The 16,319-nt window shown below is 38.3% G+C and overlaps 1 protein-coding gene across 2 annotated transcripts in view; it reads left to right on the top strand.

Annotated features, from left to right (window-relative positions):
- The window catches only part of arhgef3 (Rho guanine nucleotide exchange factor (GEF) 3), a 90,212-nt gene that overhangs the window by 31,871 nt on the left and 42,022 nt on the right, over positions 1–16,319 (top strand). Inside the window, exons 1-2 of one of the 2 annotated variants that reach the window (XM_026932693.3) lie at positions 4,278–4,476; positions 8,623–8,685. In XM_026932693.3, the coding sequence (XP_026788494.1) occupies positions 4,444–4,476; positions 8,623–8,685 (96 nt within the window). In that variant the 5' untranslated portion in view covers positions 4,278–4,443. Of the gene's footprint in view, positions 1–4,277; positions 4,477–8,622; positions 8,686–16,319 lie in introns of those variants that run through there. The other variant, XM_026932691.3, reaches the window with a different exon arrangement.

Raw genomic sequence — 16,319 nt, 5'->3', positions numbered from 1 at the left:
AAACCTGATTTTCTTTGCCAGCATTTCATGTGAGCACTTGCTGGAGTCTAAGGCAGATGAAAAAGAAGAAGCATCCCTGACAGAATTTGAATTACTTGCTCTGTAGTGGAGAATACAACTGAATACCTTTGAACTGAAATAAACTTGACAAGCGCGGTTCTATGAAGGCTTATTTGCACCTTATGAATGCATTAAAATGTTATATTTTTGACTTAATAATCTCTGTACAGATTCCCTTTTCAAAACTTGAACCATCAAGAAACAGATGTGACTCGGAAGACGTGCGGAGCGTGAAAGTAATGCTTGAAATGAGGCTTGTTATCATAATGAAATGCGTTTTTGTTTTCCATGGAAGATTCACCTTGTATGAACCTTGCCGCCATAGCATTGTGCATAATTTCCGACTGGGCCCCACTGCACTGCAAGGCATGATGAAGCACAATGAAGCAAGTCAGAGAAAATAAATTTCTTGAAACCAGAAACAAACATGAGTTGGTTTGTTCTTCAGCTGTTTATCCTTTTTCTATATTCACATTGGCCATGTTGCTTGTGATGTCAAGCTTGAAAAGGCACTAAACTGTACCTCTCCTTGTCGCTTGAATGGTACCTTCAAGGGTATCATTGACTTGCATGCAGTGCACATTTTAAAGCTTTAATTTACTCCTTAAGGTGTAATTATGTGCTTTAAATCATTGTAAAGGTAAACTACATGCACATACTAAAGGTAGAAAAGATGTACTATTTGGGTACCACCACATCATCTTTTCTGGGGTTGATGACTAACCTCAAATCAATGCACCAGTACACTGATTTGCGCCTTTATGTGAAGTGTAAGCCTGTTCTTTTTTCTAACGAATCATAACCATACATGACTGAACAGACACTGGGGCATCACGCTGTTTTTCCCAGGCTTCGGATTTAGGTATCATATTACACCTTATGATGGATAGAATGACTTTGTTATCAGAGTTTAGAACGGATATTAAGATTTTCTTCTACCTTACGTCACTCGACATCTTTCTTTTATCCATCTTCTCATATGCTGTATGTGTTTGAAAACAGAGGCAGCGTGGGTAGATTGTTGATGCCTCCACACCTGGAAACGATTGCACGGCCCCCAATCACACCGATAATTGACTAAGTGAAACAATGTAGATTTCATGTGGAGTACAACCAAAGCAATTGCCAAGATGGCTGCCATATGGAATTGTGGAGAAGTTGCGAATGGACCCTTAGGGCATCATTTTTCATTGTGTTCAGAAACAAAATGAAGACAAATTTAAATATGGGGTAAATACAGTGTATCAGGTTGCATGATGTGACAAATAAACCATTTGGCAGTTATGTTCAAGTTAGGCTCAGCTGCCTATGGCTATGGAGTGTCATATCTTTTGTACACTCAGCTGGTGAAGTGGTGTACACTCTGATTGGCTCGCCACACCTCCGAGTATAAGCATTTCATGGTAAGATATGTTGACTGGATTTTTAAAAATGTGCCACATCTTTAAGAGTTTTGTTTGAAACAGTTAGTGGTGAGTAAGCTTTGTTGTTTCTAGGGTGTGTCCAAAACAGAAGGCTTCGATGCCTTGCTGCAAATGCTGTCTAATATGTAAGTTGCTTTACAAGGCAGCGCTTTGATAGCTCTAAAGTTAACTGCGAGGAAAAGGCTTGAAATTTCAAAGGCAGCATACGTTTGCACAGTGCCGGATTATCAGGTGCGGTAATGTAATTATTACTGGAGTGTTTTAGATTTTAGACCATCAGTAATTTTTTATGGCCTTTATGAAGACAAATTATACCCATAGTTTACCTTCTATAAATTAAGCAGTAGAAATAACCCTTAGTAATAAACACTCACTCTTCACCTTATTGGGAACAACTGTATACCTTCACATTGATGCAGTTTATCCAATAAGCAAATCATATGGCCACAGGACAGCGCATAAAATCAAGCAGATACAGGTCAAGAGCTTCAGTTAATGTTCACATCAAACATCAGAATGAGGGGAGAAATGTGATCTCAGTGATCTCACTGTCGTTGTCGGTGACAGCCGGGCTGGTTTGAGTATTTTGGAAACTGCTGATCTCCTGAGATTTTGCACAGATTCTGCGCAGAATGGTGCGAAAAACAAAAAACATCCGGCGAGTGGCAGTTATGCAGGCAGATATGCCTTGTTATATAGAGAGGTCAGATGAGAATGGACTGGTTCAAGCTGGCAGGAAGGCTACAGTAACTCAAATAACGACTCTGTCAAACACAGGGAGCAGAAAAGCACCTTGTAAGGAGTTCTTGGCCACATTCAGTGACAAAGTCAGTAGTAACAGCTAGAAATCCATTATGTGAGAGTGAGGTCCAGCATCCTATGATGGCAATGTAAGCTCCTGTCTTCTTCCTCTTGGTGGTAGTTCAGCCAAAGATGAAGCATAAATTAAGATGCAGGCTTTTAGATCAAGCTTATATATCATTATTTTGAATTTTTCTCCACAAGACTAGCCCAGCCTTGTCTTAAAGCTCACAAGTGAGTCATTTGATATTGAAATGTGATGTTAAGAAGTTGCACACAAACATATCGTATCTCAGCGATTATGTCTACAGGAAAATAATTAATATTTAACCTTCAATTCTACCTCATTTGTAAATGTATTTGCCCGAACAGAACCTTTTTTTTTTTCTGCATATGCAGTACCTGTCACGAGAAGTGATGAAAAGCATCTCCACAGGCAATTCCCGAGCTACATGTGAAATGTCAGCAGGCTGTAATAAGTATTCAAAATGTGCAGCTCATCTCTGTGCTCATGCTGGCTTTCAGAGGTTATTACCCTCTGCACCTCTGCAGGGTTCAACCAACAGAAACATGTTTTGACTTACAACTGTTCCATTTCCCCGCTGGCTTAGTTTGTACTTTTTGCATACACAGTCCTCCTCCACCTAGATATGATATTTTAGTGTCTTAACATCTCAGAAAGACAGAAATTCTGCCCTGTGGATGACCTGAAGTTAGAAATACTGAAGTCTGAAGTTTTATTTCAGTAAACTCAACATGTGGTTTTACCAGACCATTCACTCCGTGAAATGCTCCCTTCACACCTACTGCGGAGACTGACAGTTTTTCAAGCGAACCACAAACCACTAGCTTGATGGCTTCATTTTGCTGAGTCCTAATTCGTGTGTATGTTCATGTGTACAGCTGATAATCAGATAATCCTCCATACCGCCCGTATGCAGGAAGTGCTAACAGGAAACCGGTTTGTTTCCAGGAAGTGTGTTTCACAGGGATTTCCCCGTTTCCTGTTCTCACAAACCCAAGCAAAATCAAAAACAAATGTGTTATATGGGAACATTTTAGCTGCAATATACTGTGGTGTATTTGGAATTACATGTAGGGTGAAGAGAAACTTTGAGAGGAACCAACCTCAGAAGGGAACCCATCCTCATCTGGGTGCTAACGGATAGTGCAATTATAAATAATTCCCTTCTATAACTGTGTACTGTGTAGACAAATAGTGCAGTTGCGCAACCAGTAAATTCATCACAGTCACAAGAAGTGCCGTTTGTTAAACCTATCCACTCTCCACTGATGGAGTCCTGAGTACAAAGCTGCTCGTGGCAACCCCAAAGCCATCACAGCAATCACAGTCCCAAGCCATCACAGTACAACTCCGCATATGAGATCCCAAAGCCATCTCCATGGCCCCCAAGTGGCACCATCCCCAGCAATCCCAATGATCTTCAGGCTGTCCGTGTGTATGTATGTATGTATGTATGTATATATATATATATATATATATATATATATATATATATATATATATATATATATATATATATATATATATATATATATATATACACACACACATACACACATACTGTATATATACTCTTATATATATAATTGAAATTAAGTAATAATCATAATAAGTGAAATGCTGGTCCATTGATTACTAAAATTTACATCAACTGACCAGCATTTCAGGTTGCCATTATCCGTGATACCAAGCATTAGATGAGTACATCCTTTACAAACTATAACAAATAAAATATGTATATTTTTTTTAAAATAAAGGCTTACATCCATGTAATACTATTGACCAGCCAGTTTTGTGCTCTCATTTGAGGGAGAAAATCTCCCTCTTTTTCAGGATGCCTTTCCCCGACGCCACTCGCCCTTTGACAAACAAAACCGGTCAGGTTGTCTGGGAGTGTGACTCTACCCCGATATAGCAGCTTCCCCTCTCGCACATCCTGTTTGCTGCACACAGCGCCCGTCTCCTTTGTGTGCTCTCAGACACCCTCTCAGACACACTCCCGCCTCACTGTGTACTGGGTTAGCTGATGGGTGACAACTGCGCTGGCTTTAAGACTCGGTGTCTGGGGCCCGCTGTGGAAATACAGGGAATTCGTGGTGATTTTTGGAGTGAGGAACATTGCAGTAGTTCCTGATGATGGGGTGCTGTCTTTTTGTGCATCACAGGGTGAGTGTGAACTCAGTGCATCACTATGATATGAGTTAGTAATGAGTTTAGTGATCACTATGATATGAATTAGCAATGAGGTTAGTGATTAATACATACTGTTAGAAATACTGAACTGCTAGTTAATTTTGAAAAATGTATTAGTTCCTCTCATCCTTAATTGGACTGCAGTTTGTGAAGTATTCTTTAATGAAATTTTGAATGCTTTGCATCAAACCCACACGAACTTTCACGAACTTTTGTGTGGGCGGGGGGCTTGGGGGTGGGGTGGGGGGGGTGAACCTCTGTTGAGGCGTCTGCACAAACCTGCTGCCTGGGGTTGAAGAATCAAATGCATGACCCAATTACGAGTGAACAGCATCATCTTTCATTTATAGTGGGGATGTTTAGCAAGACATAAAAGTTTTTTTTATTCATTTAAAAAATATTAACACAAAAATAGAAAAATTTTCAATTTTAGAATTTTAACATTAAGTATTTAAGTAAATTTTTTAAAATAAAAATTTCACATTATTGACAATATCTCAGTAAAGTATATTGTGACACAATTTATCATAATGTCAGTATTATATTGTCTATCTCTCAGCTCTAACAGACAGTAACCCATGCTGTAGACCTGTACGGCAGCAACACTGCCTGCTACTAAAGGGACTCTAGTTCAATATTTTCCTACATACTTGCTATAAAGAATAGTCTTTTACTGTTCAGTATTAGCTTTTCAGGACTAACGTACTAATTTTCAGTAGAATAATGTTGTGAGTTGAGAGCATCCTGACCAACATATCAGGATGGCAACATATAACTGCCAAACATAAAACTATATCAAATCAAGGGTCCATTTCTATAATATACTTGCAATATGATGCAATATAATATTTTATCCATATCGCATATTCTACTTAGAGGCCTATGATTGAGGCAAAAGATTTAAATTTTGATTTGGGTTGCCTTACGCTGAATACACACCATACGACTTTAGCCCCGATTTCCCAATTTTGGCGATCTGCGACTGCTCGTGTAGAATGAATCTTGTAGCGTGAGCATCTCTGCGACATTTACTAAGTGCAGCAATGAAAAACAACCAATGAGAGTCCGAGAGGAAATCGAATTCATTTGCTGTCATGCGCAGCAGATCCTAGAATCCATTTGTGTCTTTTATTTGTGTGGGTGTCTCCATCCATCCATCCATCCATCCATCCTAGGCCAGACGAGAGATATAATCGCTCTCTTTGTGGGTGTGTGAGGGCAAAATGTAAGCACAATAATCTTCTGTAAATTGTCATGTCATACCTAAGTGGTTGTTAGGAACAGCAAAAACAGATATGACGTGATTCCTGGTGATGCGCAGTATAAAAATAGTTACCTTTCTTAATAGCACTATACATCCAGTTCTTTTTGTGTCTCCCCACCCATTCCTTCCTTCCACACATTTCTCTTATTTTTTCTTTTTCTTTTTTCTTTTTTCTATTTTAATAGTACAGAAATAACCACCATAATCAGTTGCTCTTGACAGATTCCCTAGATGGCAAGTCTTGTGTTTATTTTTGTGAGAAAGCAGGATTTGGGAAGCAGGAGAACTTCACCTGGGATCTCATCAGGTGAAAGATTGTGTAGTGTGTGCCTCATCTACAATCGCTTGTGTATTGTTCTGCAAAACAACAGATGATAAAAGCCACATAATACAGCGATTCTGAGATTTTTGAAAGCTGTGTGGTAGTGTCCACTCAGTTCAAGAGAACTCCTTGCCCTTTGAGAAATGGTTTGTTAACCCAAAGGAAGAAGAGTTTACTATACCTGTTCAGCCCTTGTCTTTTTCACCCTCATGATTAATCATTTATGGCATTTGGCAGACGCCCTTATCCAGAGCGACTTACAATTATTTCATTTATACAACTGAGCAGTTGAGGGCCTTGCTCAAGGGCCCAGCAGTGGCAGCTTGGTGGTACTGGGATTTGAATTCTCAACCTTCCGATCAGAAGTCCAATGTCTTAACCACTGAGCTACTACTTCCCATTAATCCTTTAAAGTAACACCCAAGTCTGGGGAAGAGGAAACCCAGAGCCTGGTGCCATCTTTACAAAGTGTTAACAGCACTGGTATTTATTTTATTTTTTTTAACTTCATGACTGGATTGTTATTTTTGCAAAGACCAAAATATGGCCTACTGCCTACTGGAAAGATATTTGACTTCCTCTTCCACTTTTCACAAAGACTTATGTTTATGGAAGATCCATGTTCCATTAAAATCACAGGAGTGCCATTAGTTGACTTTATACCCCAAGTCATTTACAGTTTGAATCCATCTGGTCCCGATAAAACGGAGGTAAACGAGTGTTAAAAGGCTGTGGGAGGTGACCTGTATATGTGCTCAATTGTGGAGGATTCTTGAAACTGATCCCTGGGAGCAGGGCCACATCCCTCAAGCTCTTTGGAGGAATGCGTGTTTGTCTAAATGGAAGTCGTTCATTAGGATTGAGCCTCTGCAGCCCCTCTTGATTCCAGTCTTCCAGTCTTTCCCTCTGGCTAGAGAATTTGGCTGCTGTGTTTGAGTGCTTGTGTGTGAGCTACCGGTGGGTGGCAAGGGAAGAGCTGGGAATCACGAAGATGCTTCTGGGCATAGCGTACACAGATGTGTAATGTGCAGAAAGTCATGAGTCAAATATTGAATCCAAAGGATGCACAAAAACGGGACGTGTTTTTACAGACCGTCCGCTTTTTAATCAGCTCTTATCATTTCACACCTGCAGTGCGATTAGCGTGAGCTCACTAGGCTGGAATGTGTGTTGTTTAGTGTTTAATCCACCTGGAAGTATATGACTGTTGTTCCTGTAATGTGTGCTTGAGCAAGACTGAATGGTAGTGTGGCTTTGCATTTCACTTCACTTTCACTTGTGTTGAGTAACTACTGTCTTTATGCCACATGCACAGGTTAACGGTTTTCATTCACGGTCATCCCCCAAAACCAACATTTGGTTTCATTTTAAGTATTTTATTTTCAGTATGAGAATGGAGAGTGTGCAGCATCGTACATGCAGCCTTGCAGCTTGAACCACATGAAACATTTCCTGTCTTGTGTAGGTTAAAGAGAAGAAGTGAACCAACCTTATCCTGATCGCATGCCCTGATCTTTGCAGCCTATAGACATTGATAATGTCATGAACTTTGCAGACCCAACACTAAGATGTCTGCTTACAATGCGTCCATGTTGTTGTTGGGCTTCAAATACACAATCATGGATTTCCTGGCATTATGGTTGAAGTCCAGCTTCTACAGCCCATACCTGTGAAATGTATGCCACCAGGGTTGCATTTAGGTCATAACTACTAACCGGCTTTCCTTGCTTCACGTGTGCCATTGTTTTTCTCCTCAGGCTGACCTCGGTGTAGCTGTTTGGCTCGAGTAGTAGCAGGATGCCGGAATTAAGCTCTATTCAGACGTTGGTTGTCATGGAGAATAAACAGTTAAGGAGCAACAATAACAATAGATCCTTGTGCTGTTCAAGATCCCAAGACAAGGAAAACAGCGGATGGTATCAATTTAAATAAACGGCTCTATTAACGATCGGAATAGCAACTGGTTTAGAGCCCGTCCTGATGGGGGGTCTAAAAAATGGTGAGCGATCGTTAAAATTTACAGTCAGCGCTTACCACAAAATACGTCATGGTTCTGACAAGGCTGGAGTTGTCAAATGTTCCGCCACTGTCCAATCTGTACATATTTATTTAAAGCTTTGTGAGCGTAATGTACTCAGTAGGTTGGTATTAATTGAAACCAAATGTGTAATTTTCTCAAGTATGTCTTGATGTGTTTGTGTCTTTTGGAATGTGTTTTCTTTCCTGGTTTGCATGTAATCAATACTCATCAGCTTTCATTTACACATTCCTGTTATATAACAATGCATTCTGGGTAAGCAGTTAAACTGCAAACACACCGAGTGAGGGACCTCTTGTTGTAAATGCAACTAAGAATCTGAAATCTGCCTCGATCGTGCTTCGTATGTGGGTGAATGTCACCAAAGTCCATCAGGATAAAATAATGTTATTATGTGTCTGTCAGAGAACAACATAATCAAGGGTCTATATTCACATATTTCAGGATTTGGGTAGTATATAATGTTGGTACACTTTTCTTGTCTTGTCTTCACAGAAAAAGAGGAAGCAAAGGAAAAGGGATGTGGACTCGCTCAGTCTCTGCAGTCTGGACATCAATGTAAGTCTGAGCAGTGCTCTTTATGATGCACTTTATTTGGGTTATTGATTGAGTGAGACACGCTGAAACTTGTCTGATGGTATTATAACTGGGGCTGTATTACAAAAAATTTTACCACAGCGCTGTGAATTCTCAATTCTGATTGGACAGAGACAGGCGTTATAGTAGTTGTGGCTGCAAATCACAAGTTTATATTCATGTATGCCTTCTAATAGCTTATCGTTTCTATAGTAACGACTAATTCAAGTTGGTGAGGGAGCGACTTTTTATACTGTAGCTGTTATAATGCAAGTGATAATGGGAACTAACTTGTTTTGTGGACGTTCCACAACCACGAAAATAACTATAAATGGATAAAAAATTATGACATTTTTGTTTAATAATTAAATAATGGTTAGAATTGGTAAATTGCTGTGATATAGGAGGAAGAAAACACTTTGGGACGTGCTGTTTTTAGAAAATAATCAACTTCTGGGCAATCTCAGCACACTGTTGTCAATTATTTTCCTCGAACAGCATGCCTCATACTTAATGAACATCTAACACCTATGTACACATTGCCAGGTGCATGGTAACAGATATTATTATTGACTCTTGATTTCTAATGATTTCTACAATTGAGACTGAATAAAATTCTTAAATTAAATTAAGATTTCATTCTGTAACATTGAATTGTAGAAAAATCTGATTATCCGATAATAAAAGTTTTAACTCGTGGATAAATAGCAGATGTAATTTATTCATTAGAAATTAGCTACTGGTTCTTTTTAACTAAGTACTAAAATTCCTAAGGTTAGCTTTAGAAATAAATTCGCATGGACTCTCTGACCTCACCACATACTTTCATCTCATCTGTTGATCATAAGTGCCGTATGTTTTCACCTCACTGCACATCTTCTCACACTGCTTTCTCCAGTCCGTGGGATATAATGAATCTCCAGGAAGGCTGGTGAAAGAAAACATAGAGCGCTATTAGTCTTACACTCTATATCCTGCACAAAATGACTTCCAGTACTTCAGCTATTAGGCGACATATGTCGAGTCTAATTTTCCAAAAGGTCAGGCAATTTGCAAGCCTACTTCTTTTCCTGTCTATTGTGCCAAGGCCGTTTACTAAATGGCACATAATTGTAGAGTATGCATAGTGTCATATCATTATATATATTAATGGCTACTGTGTTAGGTTCCTGCACTTTTAGTGTTTGACAGCATTGAGAATTAATATGCATCTACACAGCTACCATGAAGAGAACGGCTAAATATCCCTTTTAGAGTACTGGCTTCGAATTTCTCTGAAGTTCTCTGGGTTTATTTATTTGAACTTTCAAGTCACAAATTAGTTTTTTTCACAAACAGACCTGCGTGTGTACCCTGCATAAAGTAGGTTAGCACAATGATTCCAAGAATTCAAACCAAATATGGTGACTGTTTATTTTTCTTTTATTTTTAATTTAGCTCATGCTGAGGTTTAGGGTTTAGCTTTGTGCTGGATGAAGTGCAGTGCATTTATTTCATGGCTTTACTAGAGGGCGTCCAGTGTGTTTTCTCATCACACCTAATTATATCTATAAGACTAGCGCGCTAGTTTTGATTAACCTCCTGTGGAGAGAACTGTGATATAAAACAGTCACACCTGATCTATAACCACTTAGTCTAGTTTAATGACTTACTAAATATACAGTGGTGTTATATAATGATTGTTATACATAATAGTGTACATTATCTATCTATCTATCTATCTATCTATCTATCTATCCATCTATCAAAATATCTATCCGTCAGTCTGTCTGTCTGCAATCAGTCTATCTCTTTGTCTGTCTGTCTACCTGTCTGTCATCTCTCTCTGCTTATTAATCTGCCTGACTCTCTGTCTGTCTGTCTGTCTGTCTGTCATTTGTCTGTGTATGTAATAGTCTGTAGGTCTGTTTTTCTGTCTATTGATCTATCTAACTATCTGTCTGTCTATCATTTATCCAGCTCTCTGTCTGTCTGTCAGTCTATCTGTCTGTATTTCTGTCTATTGGACAATTTATCTATCTATCTATCTATCTATCTACACTTTCCATCACATTAGAATAAATTACTCTTGAAGTGTCAGCTTCATGTCTGTGATTTCCTGGATGTTTTATTGCTTTGGATAAAAAAGCAGAGCATACATTTACTTCAGCTTGATGGTGATTCATTTAGATTAGCAGCAATTGGAATAATGATGTCCTTGTTTAATTTCCATTCTCACTCTTGCGTTTTATTGTCAGTGATTATGTATACCCTGATGGTTTCAGCAACGTTTTTTTTTCCCACTTTTCCAGCCTGCACAGACAATAAAGAACACAATGTGATGTCAGACAAATGGGCTTGATAATGAAAACTGTAGGCCTTGAACTCATGGCTGTGTTTAAGAGCACACTGAACATGCCCATGCTCCAACACAAATGCTTTTGGAATCTGCTCCAAGGCTTTTTTTTTCCCCCCCTAGTCTGGCTCCCTTTGTAAGTGCAGAAGCTTGAATTTGGAAGGTTATTTTCGGTGGAATGGCTTTTCTGAGTGTTCTCCTGTAGTTGGGAGAGGATTCAGTGTCATGATGAGTGCTGGGAACTGGGATGTGACTGTCTATTGTTTTCACATCACTGCTCTCCTCCTTTACCGGTATGGATGACTCGGATCATAAATTTAGTACTGAAACTCCTTTAACAACATGGTCATGATTCATCAGTGAACTTTTTTGTGTTTTTTTTTTCTTTTTCTTTTCCTTGGGTTGTAACCATCTATTGTATCATGACACAATAGGAATAGTCAGTGGTAACAATAAAAATTAAAAAAGGTTTCAGACTTTTATATCACAGTGACCCGAACTGAATAATTGTTCAGTTGGATGTAATAAAAGTACAGTAAATGTACTTTTCTGTACTAAAGTTGGTATATCCTTTAACCCTTTCGCCCATTAAATGAACCATGTTCTTTCACTCATCATGGCAGACCAGTCTGAACTATACTGTAAATACTTATGCAGTTCCATCAGCAGTGCCTATCTACATATGATTAGCTACCATTTTATAATTAGCTACTGTCTTGTTTGTGGACGGTATATAACAAATATATAGGTAACATATCATTACGTATAGTTAACATATCATTGATGATTATTAATATCATTGTATCTTCTATGTTTACCTCACTGGTGTGAGATTTGTTGCTAGCATGTTAGCTACCACAAAATTTGTTAGCTAGCATGTGCACATACACAAACAAGGCAGCACCAAATTATAAAACATTCAAGAAGATTTACATAGAAGATTTTTTATGGCTTTCAAACTGTTTGTTGGATTTATTAAGGGTAACAATGTATATGTAGTGCAACAACATATACAGATAGCTATAAATACAGGCTAGGGACAGGATAGTCATAGGATAGTGTTCTGCTCAGCTCAGATCATTCTGCCATGTTGGCCCATATGCTGGGGTTCATTGATTGGTCGTAGTTAAAGGTTAAAGGTCTTCTTGCGCCAAATTCCAGCTGACCAATAGTGTATGACTTATTCGACATTTCTCTATCCATGTGAAAAATGTGCAAAGAAGCAAATGCAGTCAAAAAGCAAAAAACACACAGGGGAAAAAGGAGCACACTATTTTTTATTATTTTGATTCAATTCTAGTAATTTATTTTTGTAACTAGGGCTTGAAATTAGCTATAGCTCAGTTTGTGTCTATTTGAACAAGTTTCGCCAGTCATTAAAACTAAAACACCACCACCCGAATGTAACTCTATACTTAGACTTATATGTTAAGAATTATAAATTCAGCAATTATTCAGAAATGTATCACATTTCAAGAGTAAATATTTTTTCCTGTCTTCTTTGGAGCAAAATTAGCCTTGAGCAATAGAACTACTCAGAGGTGTCTTTTTTTTTTCCTCCCAAATTGAGAGCCACTGTGGTTTTTGAATAATTACTTGATTGACAGAGACTCAGGACATGTCCGTACTACTAAAGTGGTCAAGCTGAGTGAAAGAAGGGAGATGTACTTCAAACACAGATCTTAGAACACACTTTCAAGCAGCAGCACTAAAGATTACGCACCAAACTGGCCGGCAATTTAACACCCCAGTGTTCATTTTTACCTGCATTTGGTGTGTAGGCTTTCATTTAATGCCAATTTCTAGATTTTCTTCTATCCAAAGTCAATATTCTGCTGGCAGATGTTGTCAGTTAATTTAATACTTTTCAACTACACATACATACCTACCTCTATATTTATTATAAAAATTTATTATAATTGCTGCTATCATACTAGTAAATCTTTTGTTATTAGTAGGGATGCAATGGTACCTTTTTTTTTTCTTTTCAGATCGAGTATGAATACATGTTGGTACTTCTCAATATCAAATCTGATGCTGATATGGAAATGAGTAACCTATTTAGTATTAAGAAATGAGGGGCATCAGGGAACATTTTTTTTCTGTTTATGTTGAAGCAGAGCAGTTTCAGTGAGCATTCAGTGTGGTTATTAAAAATTGCAAACAAAGTATAGACCCTGGTGAAAGAATGCATGTGTCTCAGTGCTTAGTGCTCGCAGAAGTGAAGTGCTCTCACATGCAACAGTTTTTCTGCACTCTTGCTTTACTACTTTACTACTTTACTTGTAACATCACAGTTTGCCTTGATCATTAATCATGAAATACATCCAGATCGCTGTGAGTTCATGTCACCTGTTCATTAGCACATATACAAGGTTAACGTCACGTGGTATCGGATATTGGTTTCAGAGCATTTTTATGAGTAGGTGAGCACTGGATCTCTTCCCAATACCAGTATCAGTATCAATACATCCCTTCTTATTAGTATCATGAATAATTACTGACTAATCCTTAAACCACAGTGTACACTAAATTAGCATCATCTGCTCTGAGGAATAAACACCAGACTCTTGTATGATCTCACCCTGTTTCCATGACAGTAAAAGTACCTGCGTGTCAGACTTCTTTAGCTGTGCCCAAGGCTGAGCGGAGGTGAGCTCTGAGTAAGGGGGGAGGAAGGAGTACAGCCACGTGCTTGTTTGGCATGTGTTCAGCTGGATTAGTGACTAGCTGTAGAACACAATGTAGAGCCTTGCTGATATTGATAAAGCCGGTATACTGCTGGGAAAACCAAGTGGAAAGTGGGCCAGTACTGCTGTTTCTCACATGGCCGCTTGTAAACCCGCCCATGAGGAAAAACAAGATATTGATCGCTATTGTTGGCCTTTTACAAATGCAGGTCAAGCAGCTGGAGCAGCTATCGGTGCATTCGTCACGGCAGATTGGCCTCTTAATTTAATTGCAAGAGATGAGACAGATGCATGTAAATGCCTTCTGAAATCATGCCTAAGACAACGCTGGCACACGCAGAAAAAATGGTTTGTTTTGAAGGAAATTATTAATGATATTTTTCTTGAAACAGAGTTTTCCCCGTGTACTTCGGTAATTACTATTAATCATAGCTACTGTTATTATACAAATGAGCGTATTGGTATCAACATAAGGAAAAATGTGCACAGATCTTGGAGGTCAATATGCAGAACATCTGTTGGACTGTACCACTGCTCTGTCTGCGTGAAAGCCAAAGGTCAGAGGGTCATTAAACAGGCTCCCACCTGCATCACTGTCAGCTCTGAATTTCATCTTCCACACTCGACTTGGCCGCAAAGCAAAATAAGAAAAAAAAAAAAAAAAGCGCCCACTTTGTTGATTTCTGCTATTAAATATTCTCAGGTGTCTTTCAGCCACATCTGGAGGTCTCGTGTGAACTGAGGGCTGAAGGGAAAGACTGAAAAACTGAAGCACGCAGGTTATGTAGTAGGAGATGTGTAATTCACGTATCTGCGGATATGATCGTAATCAGTGATCGGCTGTTTTTGCAGGTGATAAAGTTTAGTTCTTGGACATGGGATTAGACACTAATTAGTTGCTCTGATATCATAATTTTATACTCAATGTACTTAAACCAGGGTTAGGGCTATTTGTCTAAATTAGGTTGTCCTGCCAAATCATTCACCTCCAAATGGTCTAAATATGGTTATTTTCTATTCAGATTGTCACCTATGATTAATCTCTGAATTTTGGCAATCTGTGGAAAAAAACATTTTTTTTAATGTGGACCCTACACTGCAACTGTTCCACTGGTTAATGCTGATTTTCTGTTTTTGTTTGCATTAAAGAAAAAACAGTCGTTTCAGGTTTTTCTGCTTCATCATCCTCTGGAGCTTAACCTGGCTTTAACCATGACCAAGAACCTTCACTTCTGATTAAATTCGCATCGGATCGTGGGAGGCCTGTTTTTTTTTTTTGTTTTTTTTTTAAGCGTCTTACGTGATCTTATGTTTTTCTGTGGAACTCAGTCACTGCCAGATAGAGCTGTGTTGCACCATGTCAGATTAATGGCTACTCTAAATGGCTGTAATTGTACAGGGACAGTGATTTAACGGAAATAACACATCAGAATGGCATGCGTATTTTAAACTCTAAAAGCAGCCAGAATGAACTAGGTGAGAAATAACTGTGGCTAAAATAGGATTTTGTTTATCCCCAGAGATTAGGACTATTTACGCACAATTAAGACTATTTATAATGTGCAGTGGGATGTTAGTCTCTAAAACGGTCCAGAGTGTAGTTAACATTAACATTAAGTGGACAAGGAGACCAACCACAGTTTAGAAGTCATCGTGTGCTTCAGGAGAGTTTCTTCACAATGAATACTTAGCAAATTACGTTTTTATTTTATTTATTTTATATTGTATAGCTGCACCATGGCTCATTACATGTTACGCAACTTGTACACCAGTACTACTCATTGAAATTTCCCAGCTGCTCTTTAGAGTTGCCAGGTCCATTTTTCCTAAGTGTTTGTACTATTTTTAGTTTCTGGAGAAAGTTTTATTATATATAAACTTATATTTATGCACAATTTTATATACATACATATTTACTTATATATAATTATTGTTTGTCTGCAACTTAGTGATTCAACATTGTGCATACATTAGGTTAATTACATTAATGTATTGCAAGCAAATTATGTAAGCTGGAGGGATTTTTTTAAACAGTACATGTATGTATCTTTGTTTTTGGTATCTTATTTTGTTACTTTGTTAAACTGCAGTGCGGTTTTGCAACAGGCTTTGCTCACTTACTTCAGTATGGAGATACTCCAGAAAGCACTCGCTCTTATCTCAATCGTCTTTCACCAAGATCAAGTACTTTCTGAGTTTAAATTGCGGAATAATAAAATATAGACAGCATCTAAATGCATGTTCCAGAGATCCATGTTTCATATGTATCATGGTTGTAATCTACTAAAGCCACCATAACAAGCACTTAAAGATCAATAAATAAAGATCAAAAGAATCAGGTTTTATTAAAATGACATCTAGAATGTGTAGAATTTTCAGCGTGATGACCATGTATACATCATGAACAGTCCCACTGCTTGTGATTTATACAGAAATTGCATATCCTGTGCAAATAGATCATAATTGCTACTTGTGTTATGTCTGAATAGTACTTATGAATATACATAGATTAGTAATAAATTCGGGAAGGGATTTTGTGTTTTGGAATTGCATCCACTGGGATAGTTTTTATTTTGAAGGTCCTTTGGGTT

The sequence above is a fragment of the Pangasianodon hypophthalmus genome, chromosome 20 (genome assembly GCF_027358585.1).
Source record: "Pangasianodon hypophthalmus isolate fPanHyp1 chromosome 20, fPanHyp1.pri, whole genome shotgun sequence".
Lineage (NCBI taxonomy): Eukaryota > Metazoa > Chordata > Actinopteri > Siluriformes > Pangasiidae > Pangasianodon > Pangasianodon hypophthalmus.
The sequence above is the reverse complement of the archived record's forward strand: the minus strand, read 5'-3'. Positions and strand labels throughout refer to the sequence as shown.